General features: G+C 48.3%; 1 protein-coding gene across 2 annotated transcripts in view; it reads right to left on the reverse strand.

Annotated features, from left to right (window-relative positions):
• LOC138268563 (neuronal acetylcholine receptor subunit alpha-7-like) overlaps nucleotides 1–19063 on the reverse strand; it is a 267021-nt gene that overhangs the window by 142399 nt on the left and 105559 nt on the right. For both annotated transcript variants that reach the window (XM_069218324.1, XM_069218323.1), the window contains exon 7: nucleotides 17518–17685. In XM_069218324.1, the coding sequence (XP_069074425.1) occupies nucleotides 17518–17685 (168 nt within the window). The remainder of the gene's footprint in view (nucleotides 1–17517; nucleotides 17686–19063) is intronic.

A 19063-nucleotide genomic window follows, 5' to 3' on the forward strand; every position in this document is an offset into this window, starting at 1 on the left:
ACACCAGTACAGACATATCCGTGTAGATCTTATGATTGTTTAGACAAACATGACATTTTACCAGGACATATGGTGGTTGTTACAATGTCTAATAGAACTACAAGAGTTCGAAACTCCAAACCGCCTGCCTTTATGTTTTATGTAGCCGAAAGACGCATGGTCAGCAATTTAGGCAACGTTTCCATAGTTCGATATAGAATAGGATGTAAGCAAGCTTTACTTGCAAGCATAATTAACCATATTGTGTTACAGATAACTATTGCCAAGGGGAATGTCTCTAAGTACGATCCATTACGCACACCATGGACACTACAGTTATGGCCCTTGCCGAAGTTACGCATCAGAAGAGATCTAGGAACCATGATAGCCGGGGCCACCGGAATTGGGGTAGGGGCCCTGAACACTTTTGATATTGAAGCCATCAGGAATAAGCTGTCTTCAACAGGATATAATACAGGGGAGGCCATAAAAGTAATTTCACAATGGGGGCCTGTAAGGAAATGCCTCCTTGGCATGGTTACCCCCTGACTTTTTGCCTTTGCTGATGCTATTTTTTGAATTGAAAGTGTGCTGAGGCCTGCTAACCAGGCCCCAGCACCAGTGTTCTTTCCCTAACCTGTACTTATGTTTCACAATTGGCACACCTTGGCATCCAGGTAAGTCCCTTGTAACTGGTACCAAGGGCCCTGATGCCAGGGAAGGTCTCTAAGGGCTGCAGCATATCTTGTGCCACCCGGGTGACCCCTCACTCAGCAAAGACACACTGCTTGCCAGCTTGTGTGTGCTGGTGAGGACAAAACGAGTAAGTCGACATGGCACTCCCCTCAGGGTGCCATGCCAACCTCACACTGCCTATGCAGTATAGATAAGTCACCCCTCTAGCAGGCCTTACAGCCCTAAGGCAGGGTGCACTATACCATAGGTGAGGGCACCAGTGCATGAGCACTGTGCCCCTACAGTGTCTAAGCAAAACCTTAGACATTGTAAGTGCAGGGTAGCCATAAGAGTATATGGTCTGGGAGTCTGTCAAACACGAACTCCACAGCACCATAATGGCTACACTGAAAACTGGGAAGTTTGGTATCAAACTTCTCAGCACAATAAATGCACACTGATGCCAGTGTACATTTTATTGTAAACTACACCCAAGAGGGCACCTTAGAGGTGCCCCCTGAAACCTTAACCAACTACCCTTGTAGGCTGACTGGTTTTAGCAGCCTGCCACACTTGAGACATGTTTCTGGCCACATGGGGAGAGTGCCTTTGTCACTCTGTGGCTAGTAACAAAGCCTGCACTGGGTGGAGATGCTATCACCTCCCCCAGGCAGGAGCTGTAACACCTGGCGGTGATCCTCAAAGGCTCACCCCCTTTGTTCCAGCACCACAGGGCATTCCAGCTAGTGGAGTTGCCCGCCCCATCCGGCCACGGCCCCACTTTTGGCGGCAAGGCCGGAGGAAATAATGAGAATAACAAGGAGGAGTCACTGGCCAGTCAGGACAGCCCCTAAGGTGTCCTGAGCTGAGGTGACTCTAACTTTTAGAAATCCTCCATCTTGCAGATGGAGGATTTCCCCAATAGGATTAGGGATGTGCCCCCCTCCCCTCAGGGAGGAGGCACAAGGAGGGTGTACCCACCCTCAGGGCTAGTAGCCATTGGCTACTAACCCCCGAGACCTAAACACGCCCTTACATTTAGTATTTAAGGGCTCCCCAGAACCTAGGAACTCAGATTCCTGCAACCTAAGAAGAAGAGGACTGCTGAGCTGAAAAACCCTGCAGAGAAGACGGAGACACCAACTGCTTTGGCCCCAGCTCTACCGGCCTGTCTCCCCCCTTCGGAAGAAAACTGCTCCAGCGACACTTTCCCCAGGACCAGCAACCTCTGAATCGTCAGAGGACTGCCCTGCTCTAAAAGGACCAAGAAACTCCCGAGAACAGCGGCCCTGTTCACCCCAGACTGCAACTTTGTTTCCAAAGGAGCAACTTTAAAACGACTGCGTTTCCCGCCAGAAGCGTGAGACTCGCAACTCTGCACCCGACGCCCCCGGCTCGACTTGTGGAGAAACACTTCAGGGAGGACTCCCCGGCGACTCCGAGACTGTGAGTAACCAAAGTTGTCCCCCCTGAGCCCCCACAGCGACGCCTGCAGAGGGAATCCCGAGGCTCCCCCTGACCGCGACTGCCTGTAACAAGGGACCCAATGCCTGGAAAAGACCCTGCACCCGCAGCCCCCAGGACCTGAAGGATCGGAACTCCAGTACAGGAGTGACCCCCAGGAGGCCCTCTCCCTTGCCCAGGTGGTGGCTACCCCGAGGAGCCCCCCCCCTTGCCTGCCTGCATCGCTGAAGAGACCCCTTGCTCTCCCATTGAAACCTATTACAAACCCGACGCCTGTTTGCACACTGCACCCGGCCGCCCCCGTGCTGCTGAGTGTGTACTTTCTGTGCTAACTTGTGGTCCCCCACCGGTGCCCTACAAAACCCCCCTGGTCTGCCCTCCGAAGACACGGGTACTTACCTGCTGGCAGACTGGAACCGGGGCACCCCCTTCTCCATTGAAGCCTATGCGTTTTGGGCACCACTTTGAACTCTGCACCTGACCGGCCCTGAGCTGCTGGTGTGGTAACTTTGGGGTTTCTCTGAACCCCCAACGGTGGGCTACCTTGGACCCAAACTTGAACCCCGTAGGTGGTTAACTTACCTGCAAGAACTAACAATTACTTAACTCCCCTAGGAACTGTGAAAATTGCACTGTCTAGTTTTAAAATAGCTATATGTGTTTTATTTGAAAAGTATATATGCTATTGTGATTATTCAAAGTCCCTAAAGTACTTACCTGCAATACCTTTCATACAAAGTATTACATGTAGAATTTGAACCTGTGGTTCTTAAAATACACCAAGAAAATATTTTTTTTTATACAAAAACCTATTGGCATGGAATTGTCTCTGAGTGCGTGTTCCTCATGTATTGCCTGTGTGTATCTACAACAAATGCTTAACACTACTCCTTTGATAAGCCTACTGCTCGACCACACTACCACAAAATAGAGCATTAGTATTATCTCTTTTTGCCACTATCTTACCTCTAAGGGGAACCCTTGGACTCTGTGCATACTATTCCTTACTTTGAAATAGTGCATACAGAGCCAACTTCCTACAGGGCCCACACACTCACAAGAAGTATGGAAGGTTCTGCGTGGGTTGTATCGTGATTGGCAATGGCATAATTTCACTTATGAACAATTTGGAAAAAGCTTTCAAAGCACCCAAACAATGTCCAAAGGAATTCAGTGCATACTATGGCAAAGTATTATTAATCAACAGTATGTAGACTCCAAGGCAGAATGGGGACAGCTTCAAGGTGAATATTGGAGACAACAATTGCATTTGCCTGAAGAAATATGGGTAAAGCCTATACAATTCCATTGTGAGGGAGAGATGTGTTATGCTCATTTTGATATAGCTAGAAGTAATCTTCCTCCTGAAATATGGTGCCCCTTTATATTGCTCCCTGTAGTAATAGGTGAAGAATGGTGGATACCTCACACTGACCAAAAATGGATTGATCAAACAAATCACACCGTAGATCCCACTAGATGTGCAGATTGGTCTAAGGGGTGGGTATGTACCCACACTGGACGGGCGCTAGACCCATGCCTTCACCCAATACCAGGAGAATGTGAATGGTTACCTTATCCTAACAATGGCACAGACTTATATCAGATAGGAACAGAGAGTATATGTTACGTTACTAATCACCCCTTACTTATTAACGGATTTGTACAAACCACCGGAGAGCAGGTAATGTGTATGTGCAATATTACCAGCATTATTGACATAAGTACTCACATCCTATACCAACCGACTAAGTTCACCACAACCACATTACAGACGCAAATGCAAGCAGTTAGAAGGAATGGTTTCTTACCTGTAACTCCAGTTCTCTCGTAGGGGTATTTCCATGATAGTCATAAGCACTGAATAGTTCCGCGCGCCTGCGGGGACCCCGGAGCACTGATGTGAAGTATATTCTTAAGTGCAAACACCAGCCGTTTGAAGAAAAGGTCTGTCAAAAAACACTTAAGAATAACATTGTGCAGCGTATGTGAACAGCTACACAGGCCAAATTGTTGAAAAGAAAATCAATAGTAGTGTAAATTCATGTTCAAACACCTATTTATTCTAGAAACGTAATAACAAATACATTCTCATACTTTATTTACACCTCTGATGAGAATAAAACAATGCAGGGCAGTGTAGCCCATAGGCTGCCATTATACAGAATGTAAATAGAGTTGTGCCTTTAAGAAAGCAAAGTCTTCCTGTATCCCATCATGCACAGCAACAGGCAGTTGCCTCAGTTCTTTTTGAAGGCTTTTAACCTGGAACAAGCTTTGTTGGAGTACCAACATCAACCATATTTATGGCAACTTTTTCTATGTGAACTCCACCGGGGAGGAGGGAGGGTTGCTTATGACTATCATGGAAATACCCCTACGAGAGAACTGGAGTTACAGGTAAGAAACCATTCCTTCTCTCGTAGGGGATTTCCATGTATAGTCATAAGCACTGAATAGAGTAGCAAGCCCATCCCCATAACCGCGGTGGAGCAGACAGAAAAAATTGTGCCAAAACACTAAAGTTATGCAAATAAGTTCTTAAGCAAGGCCTGTCCAACCTGTGCATCCACCCTAGCGTCTGTATCAAGGCAGTAATGCTGAGTAAAGGTATGGACAGACTTCCAAGTGGCAGCCTTGCATATTTCTGCCAAAGGTATATTTCTCATTAAGGCTGTAGTAGCTGCCTTCCCTCTAGTAGAGTGGGCTTTTGGCCTACCACCGAGGGACTTGTTCGCTAACTGATAACATAACATTATACATGAAACAATCCACCTGGATAGTGATTGCTTAGACGTGCCCAACCCTGTTCTAAGTGGGCCATAGTTAACAAAAAGCTGTTGTGATTTACGTAAGCATTTTGTCCTGTCCAAGTAAAATTTCAAAACCCTCTTTACATCCAGAGAGTGCAGCGTTCTCTCAGCAGGAGTAGCTGGATTTTGAAAGAAAGTTGGAAGTGAAATGGTTTGATTCACATGAAAATCGGAGACGACTTTCGGTAAAAATTTTGGATGAGTTCTCATTACCACTTTCGCAGAATGAAAAACCGTGTAGGGTTCCTGAGAGCAAAGGGCTTGGATTTCACTGACCCTACGCGCTGAAGTGATTGCCACCAGAAAAGCAGTTTTCCATGTGAGATGTTGAAGCGATGCCTTATGTATTGGCTCGAATGGAGGTAGCATCAGGCGCGATAGGACAACATTCAATTCCCATGGAGGAGACGGCCTTCTAATGGGGGGAAAAACCTTTTTTAAACCCTCCAGGAAGTCTTTAATAATTGGGATTCGAAAAAAGGAAGGTTGTGATGGGCTCTTCCTGTATGCTGTTAGAGCCACCAAATGTACCTTTATTGATGATAATTGTAAGCCCGATTTTGCCAATGTTAGGAGGTATGGCAGAATAGACTCTTCTCCACAGGATATCGGGTCAATGTTGTTGTCTAAACACCACACACAAAATCTCTTCCACTTGCTTGCATAAGTGGATCGTGTGGAAGGGCGCTTAGCTTCTCTCAGGATTTCCATACAGTCCTGAGGTAAGTTCAAGTGTCCATATTGCACTAGCTCAGGAGCCATGCTGCCAAACTCAGTGATGAGAGGTTGGGATGAGATATCTGCCCTCCGAACTTCGTGAGCAGGTCCGGACGATAAGGGAGCCTGATGTGTGGTTTGAGTGACCGGTGAAGAAGGTCTGGGAACCACCATTGTCGTGGCCATTCCGGAGCAATCAGGATCATTTTGGACTGAGCATTGGATAACTTCTGGAGGACCGCCGGAATCAGGGGAAGCGGTGGAAAGGCGTAAAGAAATGCTCCTGACCAGCTTATCCACAGGGCATTCCCCAGTGTCCCTGGATGGTAATATCTGGAGGCGAAGTTTTGGAATTTTTTGTTTTCTGGGGTTGCGAACAGGTCTATAGAGGGGGAACCCCATAGTGCGAAAATGGAATGAACGTCGTCGTCGTGTAGAACCCACTCGTGGTTCTCGTCCATTACTCGGCTGAGAGCATCCGCTTGCACATTCTGGATGCCCGGCAGGTGAGTTGCTACTAGCGACATGTTCCTGGCTAGAAGCCAATGCCAGATTGTCTGAGCCTCCCTGGATAAAATCCTGGACCTGGTGCCTCCTTGTTTGTTTACATAGTACATGGTGGCCACGTTGTCCGTCTGAAGAAGGAGAGTTTCCGCTCTCAGAGAGGGAAGGAAAGCTTTGAGCGCAAGGTGGACCGCTCGAAGTTCCAGCAGGTTGATGTGATAGAGACTCTCTTTCTGTGACCACTTGCCTTGGACTCGAAGATGTCCCATGTGCGCTCCCCATCCGAGCAGTGACGCATCTGTTACGATGGTTTGAGCTGGAGGCTGTCGTTGGAACGGAATCCCCACCAAGAGATTGTCGGGTAGACACCACCACTTGAGGGACTGTAAGGCGTGGGGAGAAAGGAGGACTTTGTTCTCCCATTCGTTCATTAGTTGACTCCATTGATCCTCCAGGTTTTCCTGTAATGGTCTCATATGGAGGCGAGCACTGGGAACGAGATGGATACAAGACGCCATCGAGCCCAGTAGGGAAGCTATTACTCTTGCAGTGGTCTGTGGAGCCTCTTGCAGTTGTTTGCACTTTTGGAGAATCGATAATCGTCGTTCCTCCGAAGGAAACACCTTTCCTAGATTTGTATCTATAATGGCTCCTAAGTAATGCAACCTCTGAACCGGTGTTGCTGTGGATTTCAGGAGATTTACTTGAAGACCGAGTTTCTGTAACAGCTGTAGAGTCCATTTGAAATGTTGTTGCGTCTCTAGATAACTGGAGGCCTTTATGAGCCAATCGTCTAGATAGGGGTAGACAAAAATTCGATGCTTCCTCAAATGGGCGGCTACCACCGCCATGCATTTGGAAAAAGTCCTCGGCGCTGATTTTAGGCCGAAGGGCAGAACCGCAAATTGGTAATGATGTTTCCCGACGGTGAACCTTAAGAATTTTCGATGTTTCTTGGCCACCGGAATATGAAAATAAGCGTCGCAAAGGTCTACTGCACAGAGCCAGTCGCCCTGACGAAGATGTGGGTAAATTTGGTGCAAGGATAGCATCCTGAATTTCTCTTTGCGAATCCACTTGTTTGCTGTCCTTAGGTCTAAAATGGGACGAAACTCTTGCTTGTCTTTTTTTGGCACAAGGAAATACCTCGAATAAATCCCCTTCCCTTGCTGGCTGATCGGGACGGGTTCTATGGCTCTTTTTTGCAATAGGATGGTGACTTCTAACTGAAGAGCTTCGAGATGTCGGTTGGTTGTTTTGGGTGGAACAGATGGTGGAGGACTGGTGAATCTGAGAACGTAACCATGTCTCACAATATTCAAAACCCAGGCGTCTGATGTGATGCGTAGCCACTCGTCCAGATGATTTGAGATACTTCCCCCTACCGGAGTGGATAACGGAGGAGGGGGAAGCGAAGATTCAGGGCTTAGACGCGGGCACCTGTCGAGGTGTCTGGGTCTGAGGTGTTGAACGACCCCTTGTCGACCTTCTGGAGAAGCCCCTCTGATGCTGCTGCTGCTGCTGTTGCTGAGGGCGTGAAGACGTCCAATGTGGAGTCTGATACCTGTGGGTGAACAGTCTTCTTTGATATGGGCGGAATCCTTTTCGCTGTTCTTTAGGTCGCTCCATGTCTACCGCTTTCAGGGTATCCAGCTCCGACTTCATTCTGGCCATCTCGTCATCGGCATGAGAGCCGAACAAAGTGGAGCCTGAGAAAGGTAGGTTCTGTATCCTCTGCTGTGCTTCGGGTTTAAGCGATGTAAGCCGCAGCCATGCATGTCTCCTGAGCGCTATACCATGAGCATAGTTATGTGCGGATAGTGTTGAAGAATCCGCCGCAGCACTTATAATCTGGTTAGAAACCATAGCTCCCTCGCTCACGACCTCTAGGAAATCTTCCCTTTTGTCCCTAGGGAGATGCTCCGCGAACTGCAGTATAGAGTCCCAGAGGGATCGATCATATCTCCCTAATAAAGCAGTGGCACTGGCTGCTTTCATGGTGATGGATGCCGTCGAGCATACTTTTCTTCCTGCAGCATCGATCTTTCTGCTCTCTTTGTCTGGAGGAGCAGAGGAAGACGGTGACGTCGAATGCGATTTCTTCGCTGCCACTATAACTACCGAGTCTGGTACTGGGTCCGACCTCAAGAATAGAGGATCTTGCTCTGGTGGACGGTACTTTTTAATGAGTCTGGAAGGAGCAGACTTTGTTGTAGCCGGCGTGAGAAAAATGTCCATTGCTGGCTCAATAAGACCCAGAACCAGTGGAAGTAAAGGTCGTGAAGATGTCTTTTGATGCAAGGTCTCAAAGATTACTGATGTCGATGGGGCCGGAGCTGCTAGCGGGATATTCAGCTTGGTTGCCCCTCTCACTAAGACCTCCTGAAATGTGTTGACATCATCTATGGGGGACACTCTTGGGGACGGTGAGTCCGATAAGGTTGGAGAGTAGTCCCGTGTGGACGATGAAGAATGTCCATGATGTGATTCCTGACGACGGTGCCTAGAGGTAGATGTACGCCTCGACGAATATCCAGAACGCCCTGCAGATCGCGTTGGAGTCCTCGGAACAGGCTCTGGAGGAGGCGCCGGAAGAGGAGCCGTAGGTGTTACCAGCGTCTGTGGTAATGGCGACTGCCTTTGCGAGAGCTGTGGCGATGCTGGAAGTAGGATAAGCGAGGCTGAGGATTCCGAGGTTGTATAAACCCTTCTAGGCCTCTTAGATGGTCTTCTCGACGTCGAAGCACTCCTCGACGTCGAACTGCGGTGACGGCGAGTGCCTCTAGACGTCGACTCGTCTCGCCACTGAGAACCTCTCGACGACGACCCTCGACGTCGGTGCAGTGACGGTGAACGCCTCCGACGGCGAACACTCTCTCTCGACGGCGATCTCCCTCGCCGTGTCGACGGCGAGCCCAACTCGGATCTCCTTGGCGTGGACTGTGTTCGCCGTGTCGACGGCGACCCAGATCCTCTCGACGTCGGGTGTCTTCGCCGCCTCGACGGCGAAATAGCTGTCGACGGCGAACGATGTCGGCGAACCACTCCTCGACGGCGAACATGTTGGCGCCGTTCCCTGCTTCGACGTCGACGCTCTCGACGTCGTCGGAGATCTATGTCGTTTTTCAGCAGGTCTGGAAGGAGTCATGGAGGAAACAGGTTGAGCCCTGGTAGAAGCCTGACCTTCTCCTCGCTCTGTAGTGGAATGGCCACTTTTTCTCCTGTCCTCTCTCGCCTGAAGTCGGATCTTCTCTCTATCACGAAGGGTTCTTCTAGAGAAGGTTTTACAAATGTCACACGACTCCGGCTTGTGGCTGGATGGAAGACAAATTATACAGACCCTATGTGGATCTGTTTTAGCCTTCTTTCTGCCACAAGAAGGACATTTATCAAAAAGTGAAGGCATTTCTAACTAGAAAAACCTCAAAATTCTGTCAGAATTTAACAGAAATCAGTAGAAAATGATCACTCAAAGGTAAAAACGTCGAGTGAAAATGAAATTCAAAAGATATTTCAATGAATTTCTGTCACAAAAAGCTTTGTGAGGTAGAGCTCAATGCTTCAGGGTCCTGTCAGCAGGAGCCGGAAAAAAGAACTGAGGCAACTGCCTGTTGCTGTGCATGATGGGATACAGGAAGACTTTGCTTTCTTAAAGGCACAGCTCTATTTACATTCTGTATAATGGCAGCCTATGGGCTACACTGCCCTGCATTGTTTTATTCTCATCAGAGGTGTAAATAAAGTATGAGAATGTATTTGTTATTACGTTTCTAGAATAAATAGGTGTTTGAACATGAATTTACACTACTATTGATTTTCTTTTCAACAATTTGGCCTGTGTAGTTGTTCACAAAGGCTGCACAATGTTATTCTTAAGTGTTTTTTGACAGACCTTTTCTTCAAACGGCTGGTGTTTGCACTTAAGAATATACTTCACATCAGTGCTCCGGGGTCCCCGCAGGCGCGCGGAACTATTCAGTGCTTATGACTATACATGGAAATCCCCTACGAGAGAATGGAACATTACGCTTGTTGTGAAGCTACCTAGATTAGAGGCAATCAGGCGCTACGCACAAATCACATTTGCTAAGTTCGACATGGCAGCTAAATATACCAAGGATGCAGTCATACAGATGACCATAGACGCCAAACAGCTTATGCACACTGCTACACGCATCCAGCAAGAAACTGAGCACCATTAGTATGACATCTTCTTAGGTTGGGCACCAGGAGCTACAAAAACGTTAAATATAGTGTTACATCCGCTAATCTGGTTACTGATTGTCTGTGTCACGCTAATGATTATACTATGTAGACTATATGTACGCACAAACCAGCTTTATACTAAAATGTAGGCCCTCAGAATAATGCTAACAAGTATTCGTAGCAATCTAGCTAGCGAAGTGTTACAATAAATACTTCTGGCTTTGCAAGCATCGCACTCATCTAAGGGGTGGAGTGATCAGTGTAGTAGTAGGGAAAGATGCGGAAGACATTGTAACGCGAAGGGTTAATTAGCTTGAACAGCGTAGATGAGCGTGATGCCTGCCGAAGCCAGAACAACGTGAAAGAAATTCACGATGTTCGCTTTCAAGCTTGTTTTCTTTTGACATTCCGTAGATAAACTTATTCGCAGCTGCATGTGTGAGAAACAGGCTGTAAAGGAGAGTCAGTCTCAACCTTGAGAACGAGACCACAGAAAAAGATGGAATGAAAACAATGACCAGGGAATGGCAAGGCAGCCAAGAGACATATACTGATAACATAGCTAGAAAATACTGGAAGGGGGTAGAATCCAAGCTTCAGGTTATTTAAACACTGAAAGGTGGGTGAGGGAATTTTGAAGCTTGAAGATGGAGTTATGAAACTGTCATCTTCAGACCCAGAGCTGCCTCCCTGTTTTGCTGTTCCAAGACTGTGACGCTCGAGGGGGAGAGAGATCCAAGCGGGCGGTAGAGGGATTCCCAGCATTCGTGGACTAAGTTAAGTTCCACCCAGGGATGAAAGGCTTTTTGTTTCTCTGCTCTATTATTATGATTGATTATTATATTTGCATTGTGTTTATAATCTGAGAAATTCAGCTCGTTAATAGTTTTTTCCTGCCTTACTGAACATCTTAGTGTGAGTCTGCCACAGTAATTGAAATGTGCATTTTAGTGTGCAGTAAATCAAAGCTTATCTGAAGTATTCAACTCGTTAATATTCTGCTCCCTGAACATCATAGTGCATCACATGTTGGTATACAGTTATTCCAAGTTTATATCTGTCAATGAACTCTTTACTCAGATGTATGCATAGATGCTCTTTGTAGTGTACTTATATATAAACATATATATAGATTTTTTTTACTATTCTTACTCTGTCTATGAACTCTTTCCTCATTCGTATACATAGATAATATCTGTAGTGTACATATATATGAATAGATGCTTTTCATTGCCATTCTTATTTCACTATTGTTAATGTGCTAAATGCCTGCATTTACCTGAAATTATAGTAAAGCTAAATTTATTCATAATTGGCGTGTGGTCCTTCATTGAGCGTCCTTTTTGACTTATACCGAACAGGTGTCAACCAGCCACCTGGATAAGACAGGGGATAACTCCTGAAGGCATACACTGACATGCATTGGGTGGGGACTCAGGCTCACCTATTAGCCACACCCTGTGCCTCTGTAGTTGTGCCATCTCATTTGGGATGCTGCTATTCCTCAGGACGAAGGCGTCATACACCAACCCAGGATATTTGGCAGTGACGTGGGAGATGTACTGGTCAGCCAGGCACACCATTTTGACATTGAGTGAGTGGAAACTCTTCCGATTACTGAACACCTGTTTATTGTGGCGGGGGACAAATGCAATATGTTTTCTGTCAGTCGCCCCAATAATGTTGAGTATATGTCTCATTGCACAGAATCCTGCCTTCACAGTGGCCAAATCTTCTACCTGGGGGAAAGCAATGTAGCTGCACATGTGTTTGACCAAGGCAGACAAAACCCTTGCCAGCACGATTGAGAACATTGGCTGTGACATTCCTGCTGCCAAGCCCACTGTCACTTGGAAAGAACCAGTTGCGAGGAAATGGAGCATTGATAGAACTTGCACAAGAGGGGGGATCCCAGTGGGATGATGGATAGCTGATATCAGATCAGGCTCCAATTGAGCACACAGCTCTGTGATAGTGGCCGTAACCAGTCTATAGGTCAGTATTATGTACCTGTACATCAGTGTAGCCACGTCCACATGGGATCTGTACACAGGGTATTGTCTCCACCCCCATCCCTCCGCAGTGGTAGGTATCTAAGGGACACAAGAGTGAGTAGGGTGTCACAATTTGAACAATGGAACCACCACCTCAGTGTACATAGAGCATTAATGTGATGGGACAATGGAAATGGCAATGTATGTGCAAATTATAGCAATGACGCAGTTCTCGATTATCTGAATGTTGTCCACCACCATAAAATGGCGATTGCCTGTCCTGCATGTAGGGACAGGTGGAAGTGAGGTAACTCCGCCGGCGTTGGCTGTCATGGCGGAAGGTGGTCTTGCACCACCGTGCTATTCCTCATTGGCTAATATGGGGCTCTGTGGAGTACAGTGGCCAATGGGGATCTCGGCGGCTGTGACGGTGTACACCGCTGCGGACGTGACCGCCATTTTCTGTCTATAACCTCACTTGATTCCTGACTTTCCACAAGACAACACCTACACCGCGTGTGCTGCTGTGACCTATGTCTGGATCCTGCAAGGGCCCTTGTGACCAGGGAAAGGGCCCCTGCCTTCACTTCGGAGGAGTTGGAGTGCTTGGTGGATGGGGTCCTACCCCAGTATGGACAACTGTAAGGGCCTCCAGACCAAAAGGTGAGTACACCTTGGGCATGATGCATGTGTCAAGGTTACATGGAGATGTGTGTGCAAGCATTGTGTCATTTGAGGGGGTGGTATCTCTGGTGGTAATGTACATGGTGTGCGCCGGGTGATGTGTGTGCCAATGGAGATGGAAATGGGATTTGTGGGCCATATGTGTGACAGGCTGAATTGTATGTGTATGGGTGTCCCCTTGTCTGTATTGCCTCTGTAGGTCAGTGCCCATCAGAAGAAGGGATTGTAGCGTGCCATCGCCAAGGACATGTGGACCCTGGGGGTCTACAGCAGGCAGAGCACCCATTGTAGGAAAAGGTGGGAGGACGTGAGACGCTGGGCCCATAAGACCGTGGAGGCCCAGCTGGTGATTGCCTCCCAACGAGGGCGGGGTGCCTGTCGGAACCTGACCCCCCCTGATGATCCACATACTGGCGGTGGCCTACCCAGAGCTGGATGGGCGCTTGATGGCATCACAGCAGCAACAAGGGAATGAGTACAGTGAGCGTAACAACAATTATTGGTAGGTGGCATGAGATCCTGGTGGTAGGTTTCAGTTACTGGGTGCCCCTTAATGCCAGGTCAGACATTGCAGCGTGATCCAGCTCAAGGGAACTGGGTGTATTGCAAAATCTGGTACCCTAGCTAGGTTGCATTCTATGTCAGACAGGGCTTAGTGAGTCCCAGGAGGGGTGCTGTTGGCGTTGGTTGGCTTTCATCTTGCTGTGGTACCTAGCCATTGGAATGCCAGTGTGATGCATAGTGCTCAATCCTGATCCCTGTGTGTGTTGGTAATGTGTATGCCATATGTAGTGTTAGTGCTGTAATTGACCCAGTGCTACCTTTCCCCTCCCACCCATTTTCTTCTGTCATCCTGTCCATGTGTGCATTAGCATAATCTGGCGGAGGAGCAGGGACACCAGAGACTGAGGGAGATGCATCCCATTGGACCCAGGAGGCAAAGTCCACCAACGCCAAGGTAACCAGTGGGATGGAGAGCTAGGGGAGCACCTCGGCGGAGACAGGAGGTGACAACACAACTCTAATTCCTCCTCTGATGGTAGCTCCCTGATGGTGGAGAACACATCCTAAACCACCCCAGCTGCAACCCCGTACCAGCACTGCCCTCCTAGTAGCCCCCCACCAAGTTGCCCGAGCCCGCTCACCCAGGAGGGTAGGGATCTCCTTCGCCCCAGGCACCTCATGCCTTGCACCAGTCAGCCCTGCTGCCCTAAGTGAGGAGGCTATTGACCTCCTGAGATCCATCTCTGTAGGGCAGGCAACCACAGTGAATGCCCGCCAGGGGCTGGCAGCTCAGATGCAGCAATACAATGCATACCTGGAGGGCATCCATGGTGGGTTGGTGGGCCTACAGACATCGTTTCAGGCTATGGCCTCCTCTCTGATGGCAGCCAGGGTCCCTGTTCCTACCGTCCCCCCTCCAACTACCACTTCCCAGTCCCAGTCTCCTCAACCCCAACCCATCCCATGTGCACAAAACATCAGACAAAAGTTGCACAGTCGAACACAGGCAGCACACTTCAGGCCACAAGCACTCAAAAACAACAGGCAGTTGCACACACAACAACATCCACTGCCTCCTCTGTCTTCCCCCTCCTCCTCCTCCCCCTCACAGTCACATCCGCACTCACACCTGCATCAACAGCCACCATCACCACCACATCAAGCAGCACACACACCTCACTTGCAGACACCTCAACAACATCCATCCAAGCGGCCCGTGTACTCTCCCACCCTGTCTGTCCCCCTCCTAAGAGACACAAACGCATGCACTCAGACTCCCAACACCACCCACCTCACCTCAGCACACTGTCCATGCACCTGCACCCAAGTCCAGCAGACTTACACCTCCAACAACCATTCCGTCAACCTCCACTCCCATCCCTTCTCCCTCATCCTGCCCCAAGCTTTTCCTTGCCCAAATTGACCTCTTCCCTCCCCCTGTCATGTCCATAAGAGCAGGGTCCCAATGGCCCAGCCCAGCACCTCAGCCAAACAGTCTGCCACTGCTCCCATCAAGTCAACAGCTGCTGGCACGAAGGGGCCCCAGAGTGTGACTGCTGCCTCTCCTACTGTGAGCACACCTCCATCTCGGAAAGGAAGGACTTGGGTAGTGAAACCCAAGGGACATGAGACGGGGACAGTTGAGGCACCTTCTAGTCGTGGAGGCAAGAAAAGGAAGGTTCCCACTCCACCACCCAAAAAAGGGAAGGATCACACTCCACCATCCAAAAAAAGGGAAGATTCCCACTCCACCAACAAAGAGTCAAGAAGCCCCCTCCACCAGCAGTGGGCAAGGAACCCTCACCTCCAGCTGAGGCAGGCAGGGTAACAGCTCCAACACCAGGGGGCAAGGAACCCTCACCTCCAGCTGAGGCAGGCAGGGTAACAGCTCCAACACCAGGGAGCAAGGAGCTCTCACCTCCAGCTGAGGCAGGCAAGGAAACTCCTCCACCAGCAGTGGGCAAGGAGCCCTCGCCTCCAGCTGAGACACAGCAGCCCTCACCTCCAGCAGAGGGCATGTAGGCCATCCTCCAGGGACTCTTGTACAAGGAACCCCTCCAGAACCAGTGGGCAAGTTCCCCACCTCAGAGACTGTGACCTTGCACCCCCCAGCAAAGAGATATGGGAATGGAGCCCCCTCCAGAACCAGTAGGCAAGTTCCCCACCTCAGAGACTGTGACCATGCACACCTCAGCAACGAGATATCGGCATGAAGTCCCCTCCAGAACCAGTGTGCAAGTTCCTCACCTAGGCGACTGTGACTTTGCACTCCCCAGCAAAGAGATATGGGCATGGTGTCCCCTTCAGAACCATCCAGAACCAGTGGGTAAGTTCCCCACCTCAGAGACTGTGCCCTTGCACTCCTCAGCAAAGAGATATTGGCATGGAGCCTCTCCAGAAGCAGTGTGCAAGTTACTCACCTCAGCTGAGGTGGCCCCAACCCCGCTTCTTCCTGAGGTGCCTGTCCATTTCCAACATGATGCCCCTGCACAGTGTAGTGCGGATATTGTCAGGAAACAAGTTGGGGCTTGGACTGTGCCCTATGGCCATGTGGGCCTTTTGGACTTTGGACTGGCAATTGGCCCTTTCTGGACATTTACTACAATTTTATTGTTTCACATAGACAATATGGTGGCTGTTGGCATCAAATTACAATATCAGTTATACCTAAATGCAGTCCTTGCATTATTATGACGTGTGTCCTGTGACATTGGTTTTCCTCTGCAGCTGGTTGTGTGTATGGTGCGTGTGCGAATGGTGTGTGTTGTGCATGTGTGTCACTCTCCTTTTCCTCCCTCCCTCCCTTGTGTGCTAGGCGGCTGTACTCACCATCATTATCAGCACTGGTGTTCCAGGTGGAGCATGGCGTAGAAGAGCACTGGGAAGACTTGTAGTTCCGGTTCCATGGTGGCGGTGGTCTCCTCTGTGTACATGTTGGTGAGTCTTTTGTTTTCTGTGTTCTGTTTCCGCCAGGCTTTTGATGGCGTTGGTACTGCCCCAGAAATCGTGGTGGTTTGCTATGTCATAATATGGTGGGCGGTACCTTGTCTTCCGCTTGGCTGTTGATTGCTGCAGCAGTGGTGTTAACACCCTGGCGGTTGGTGTGATACATTGGCTGTCTATGGGATTTATCACCGCCATGGTCATAATTTGGCAGTAATTACCGCCAGCCTGTTGGCAGTATTACCGCCACTTTAACAGTCACAGCCAATGTCATAATGACCACCTATAATCTCATTTTGATATAGTATATACAGAGCCAGCTTCCTACAAATAGGTCTTCTTGTTTACTGTACTAGTGCGAACTTACCTAGACTGTTCACAATAAGTGTTTGACACATTGGACCCGACTGAGTACAATGGAAGGGTATCCCTGTGTTGGACACTGCTCTGCCTGATCGTGACTGGTCTGATGTTTCTACATACAAATTTACCAGGTGTGGATTCCTGTACCTGATTCTATCACCTGGAACATCCAACTGGTAAAATTGGTTAAGGATAGGGCAGGGGCTGTGGGCGTGAGCAAAATCCAGCACCTAACCAACCGCATTCTAAATCCCAGGGTAACAGAGAGTTTATTTACCCTTGTCAATACGCAGTGTGAGCCTGCCCCTCGATGCCCTCGTAACCACACTTTTCCCCTCCTCCAGGCTCAAATCAGGTAGTAAATGATAACATTAAACAACACCAAACTGGGAATTCTTGTTATTTGCCTATCAGTAAAACAGGATCCACACAGTTATTCCCCATTCTGTGGGGTAACTCACAATTGCTTCGTTGTGGGGTTGTTACCTCACAGTACCAGTAACTACAGGTGTTGAACAGTGTCAATGCTGTTGTAAATCATATTCAAAACATTAGTAAAGTACCTAAGGGCACACTGAATACCTACATGAAGACTAGACCATGAACCCTCGAGGAGATGCTCCTCCAGCCTCAGTGCACAGTGAGGTGCAGAACGTATAGCACTGACTCACCCACAAGATCCCACTCTCCATTGGCCATGTACCCCGAGATGTCAGCATCGAGCATCTGGAGATCGAGCAACCACCCATCATAGCTCCAAGACCCGAACTTCAGCTCACACTTCTGGATGTCGAAAGGGAACCAGCGCACATCAATGTTACAAGAGCTTTTGAAGATACCTACGGAGAAGTGGAGAAGATAGGAAGGGTGTTAGCAAGCATGTGAGTCAGTAAAAGAGTGTGTAACCAGCAAAAACAATGTGTATAAGAGCTCTTGAAGATAACTGTGGAGGGGTGAGGAAGAGAGGAAGGTTGTTAGCAAGCGAATTAAGTCATACAAGACTATGTAACAAGCAAACGTCAGTGTTACAAGAGCTCTTGAAAGTTCCTGCTTAGAAATTTGGACGAGTGAAAGAGAGTTGGACAAATGTGTAAAGTCAATTAAACAGGGTCGTACAAGCATACTTCAATCTTACAAAAGCTCTTGAAGATACCTGTAGAGGAGTGGGGGAAGAGAGACAGGGTGTTAGAAGGTGTGTGAGACAATAAGAATGTGGTACCAGAAAATGTCAATGTTACAAGAAGTCTTTAGGATACCTGTCGAGGGGTAGGAGAGAAAAGAGTGTTACCAACTGAGTGACGTCAGCAAAAAGAGTGTGTAACCAGCAATCAGCAATGTTACAAGAGGTCTTGCTTTGAAGCAGCGGTGGAAGTGAGGATGAATGTGAGAGAGTTATTTTCGGTCCTTGTCAGGAGTAAGTCTCCAAGGTTTCCTAGGTTGTGTCTGTGAGGAGTATGTGTAGGAGGCTGGCCTGGTTTGTAGTGAGTACCAAGGGGTACTTACACTCTGTATCAGGACCAGTTATCCCTTATTAGTGGAGAAGAGGTGTTTCTAACAGCTTAGGCTGATAGAAGGTAGCTATGGAGAGCAGCTTAGGCTGAACTAGGAGACATGCAAAGCTCCTACTATACCACTGGTGTCATATACAAAATATCATAAGAAAACACAATACACAGATATACTAAAAATAAAGGTACTTTATTTTTATGACAATATGCCAAAGTATCTCAGTGAGTACCCTCAGTATGAGGATAGCAAATATACACAAGATATATGTACACAATACCAAAAATATGCAGTAATAGCAAAAGGAAGTAATGTAAGCAATTTACAGTCACAATAGATTGCAATGAGAGCACATAGGTATAGGGGCAACACAAACCATATACTCCAAAAGTGGAATGCGAACCACGAATGGACCCCAAACCTATGTGAGCTTGTAGAGGGTCGCTGGGACTGTAAGAAAACAGTGAGGGTTAGAAAAATAGCCCACCCAAGACCCTGAAAAGTAGATGTAAAGTGCACCTATGTTCCCCAGAGAGCACAGAAGTCGTGATAGGGGAATTCTGCAAGGAAGACCAACACAGGCAATGCAACAAAGGTGGATTTCCGGACGAGAGTACCTGTGGAACAAGGGGACCAAGTCCAAGAGTCGCGACAAAGTCGAGATTGGGCAGATGCCCAGGAAATGCCAGCTGAGGATGCAAAGAAGCTGCC

This window comes from Pleurodeles waltl, chromosome 12, assembly GCF_031143425.1.
Source record: "Pleurodeles waltl isolate 20211129_DDA chromosome 12, aPleWal1.hap1.20221129, whole genome shotgun sequence".
Lineage (NCBI taxonomy): Eukaryota > Metazoa > Chordata > Amphibia > Caudata > Salamandridae > Pleurodeles > Pleurodeles waltl.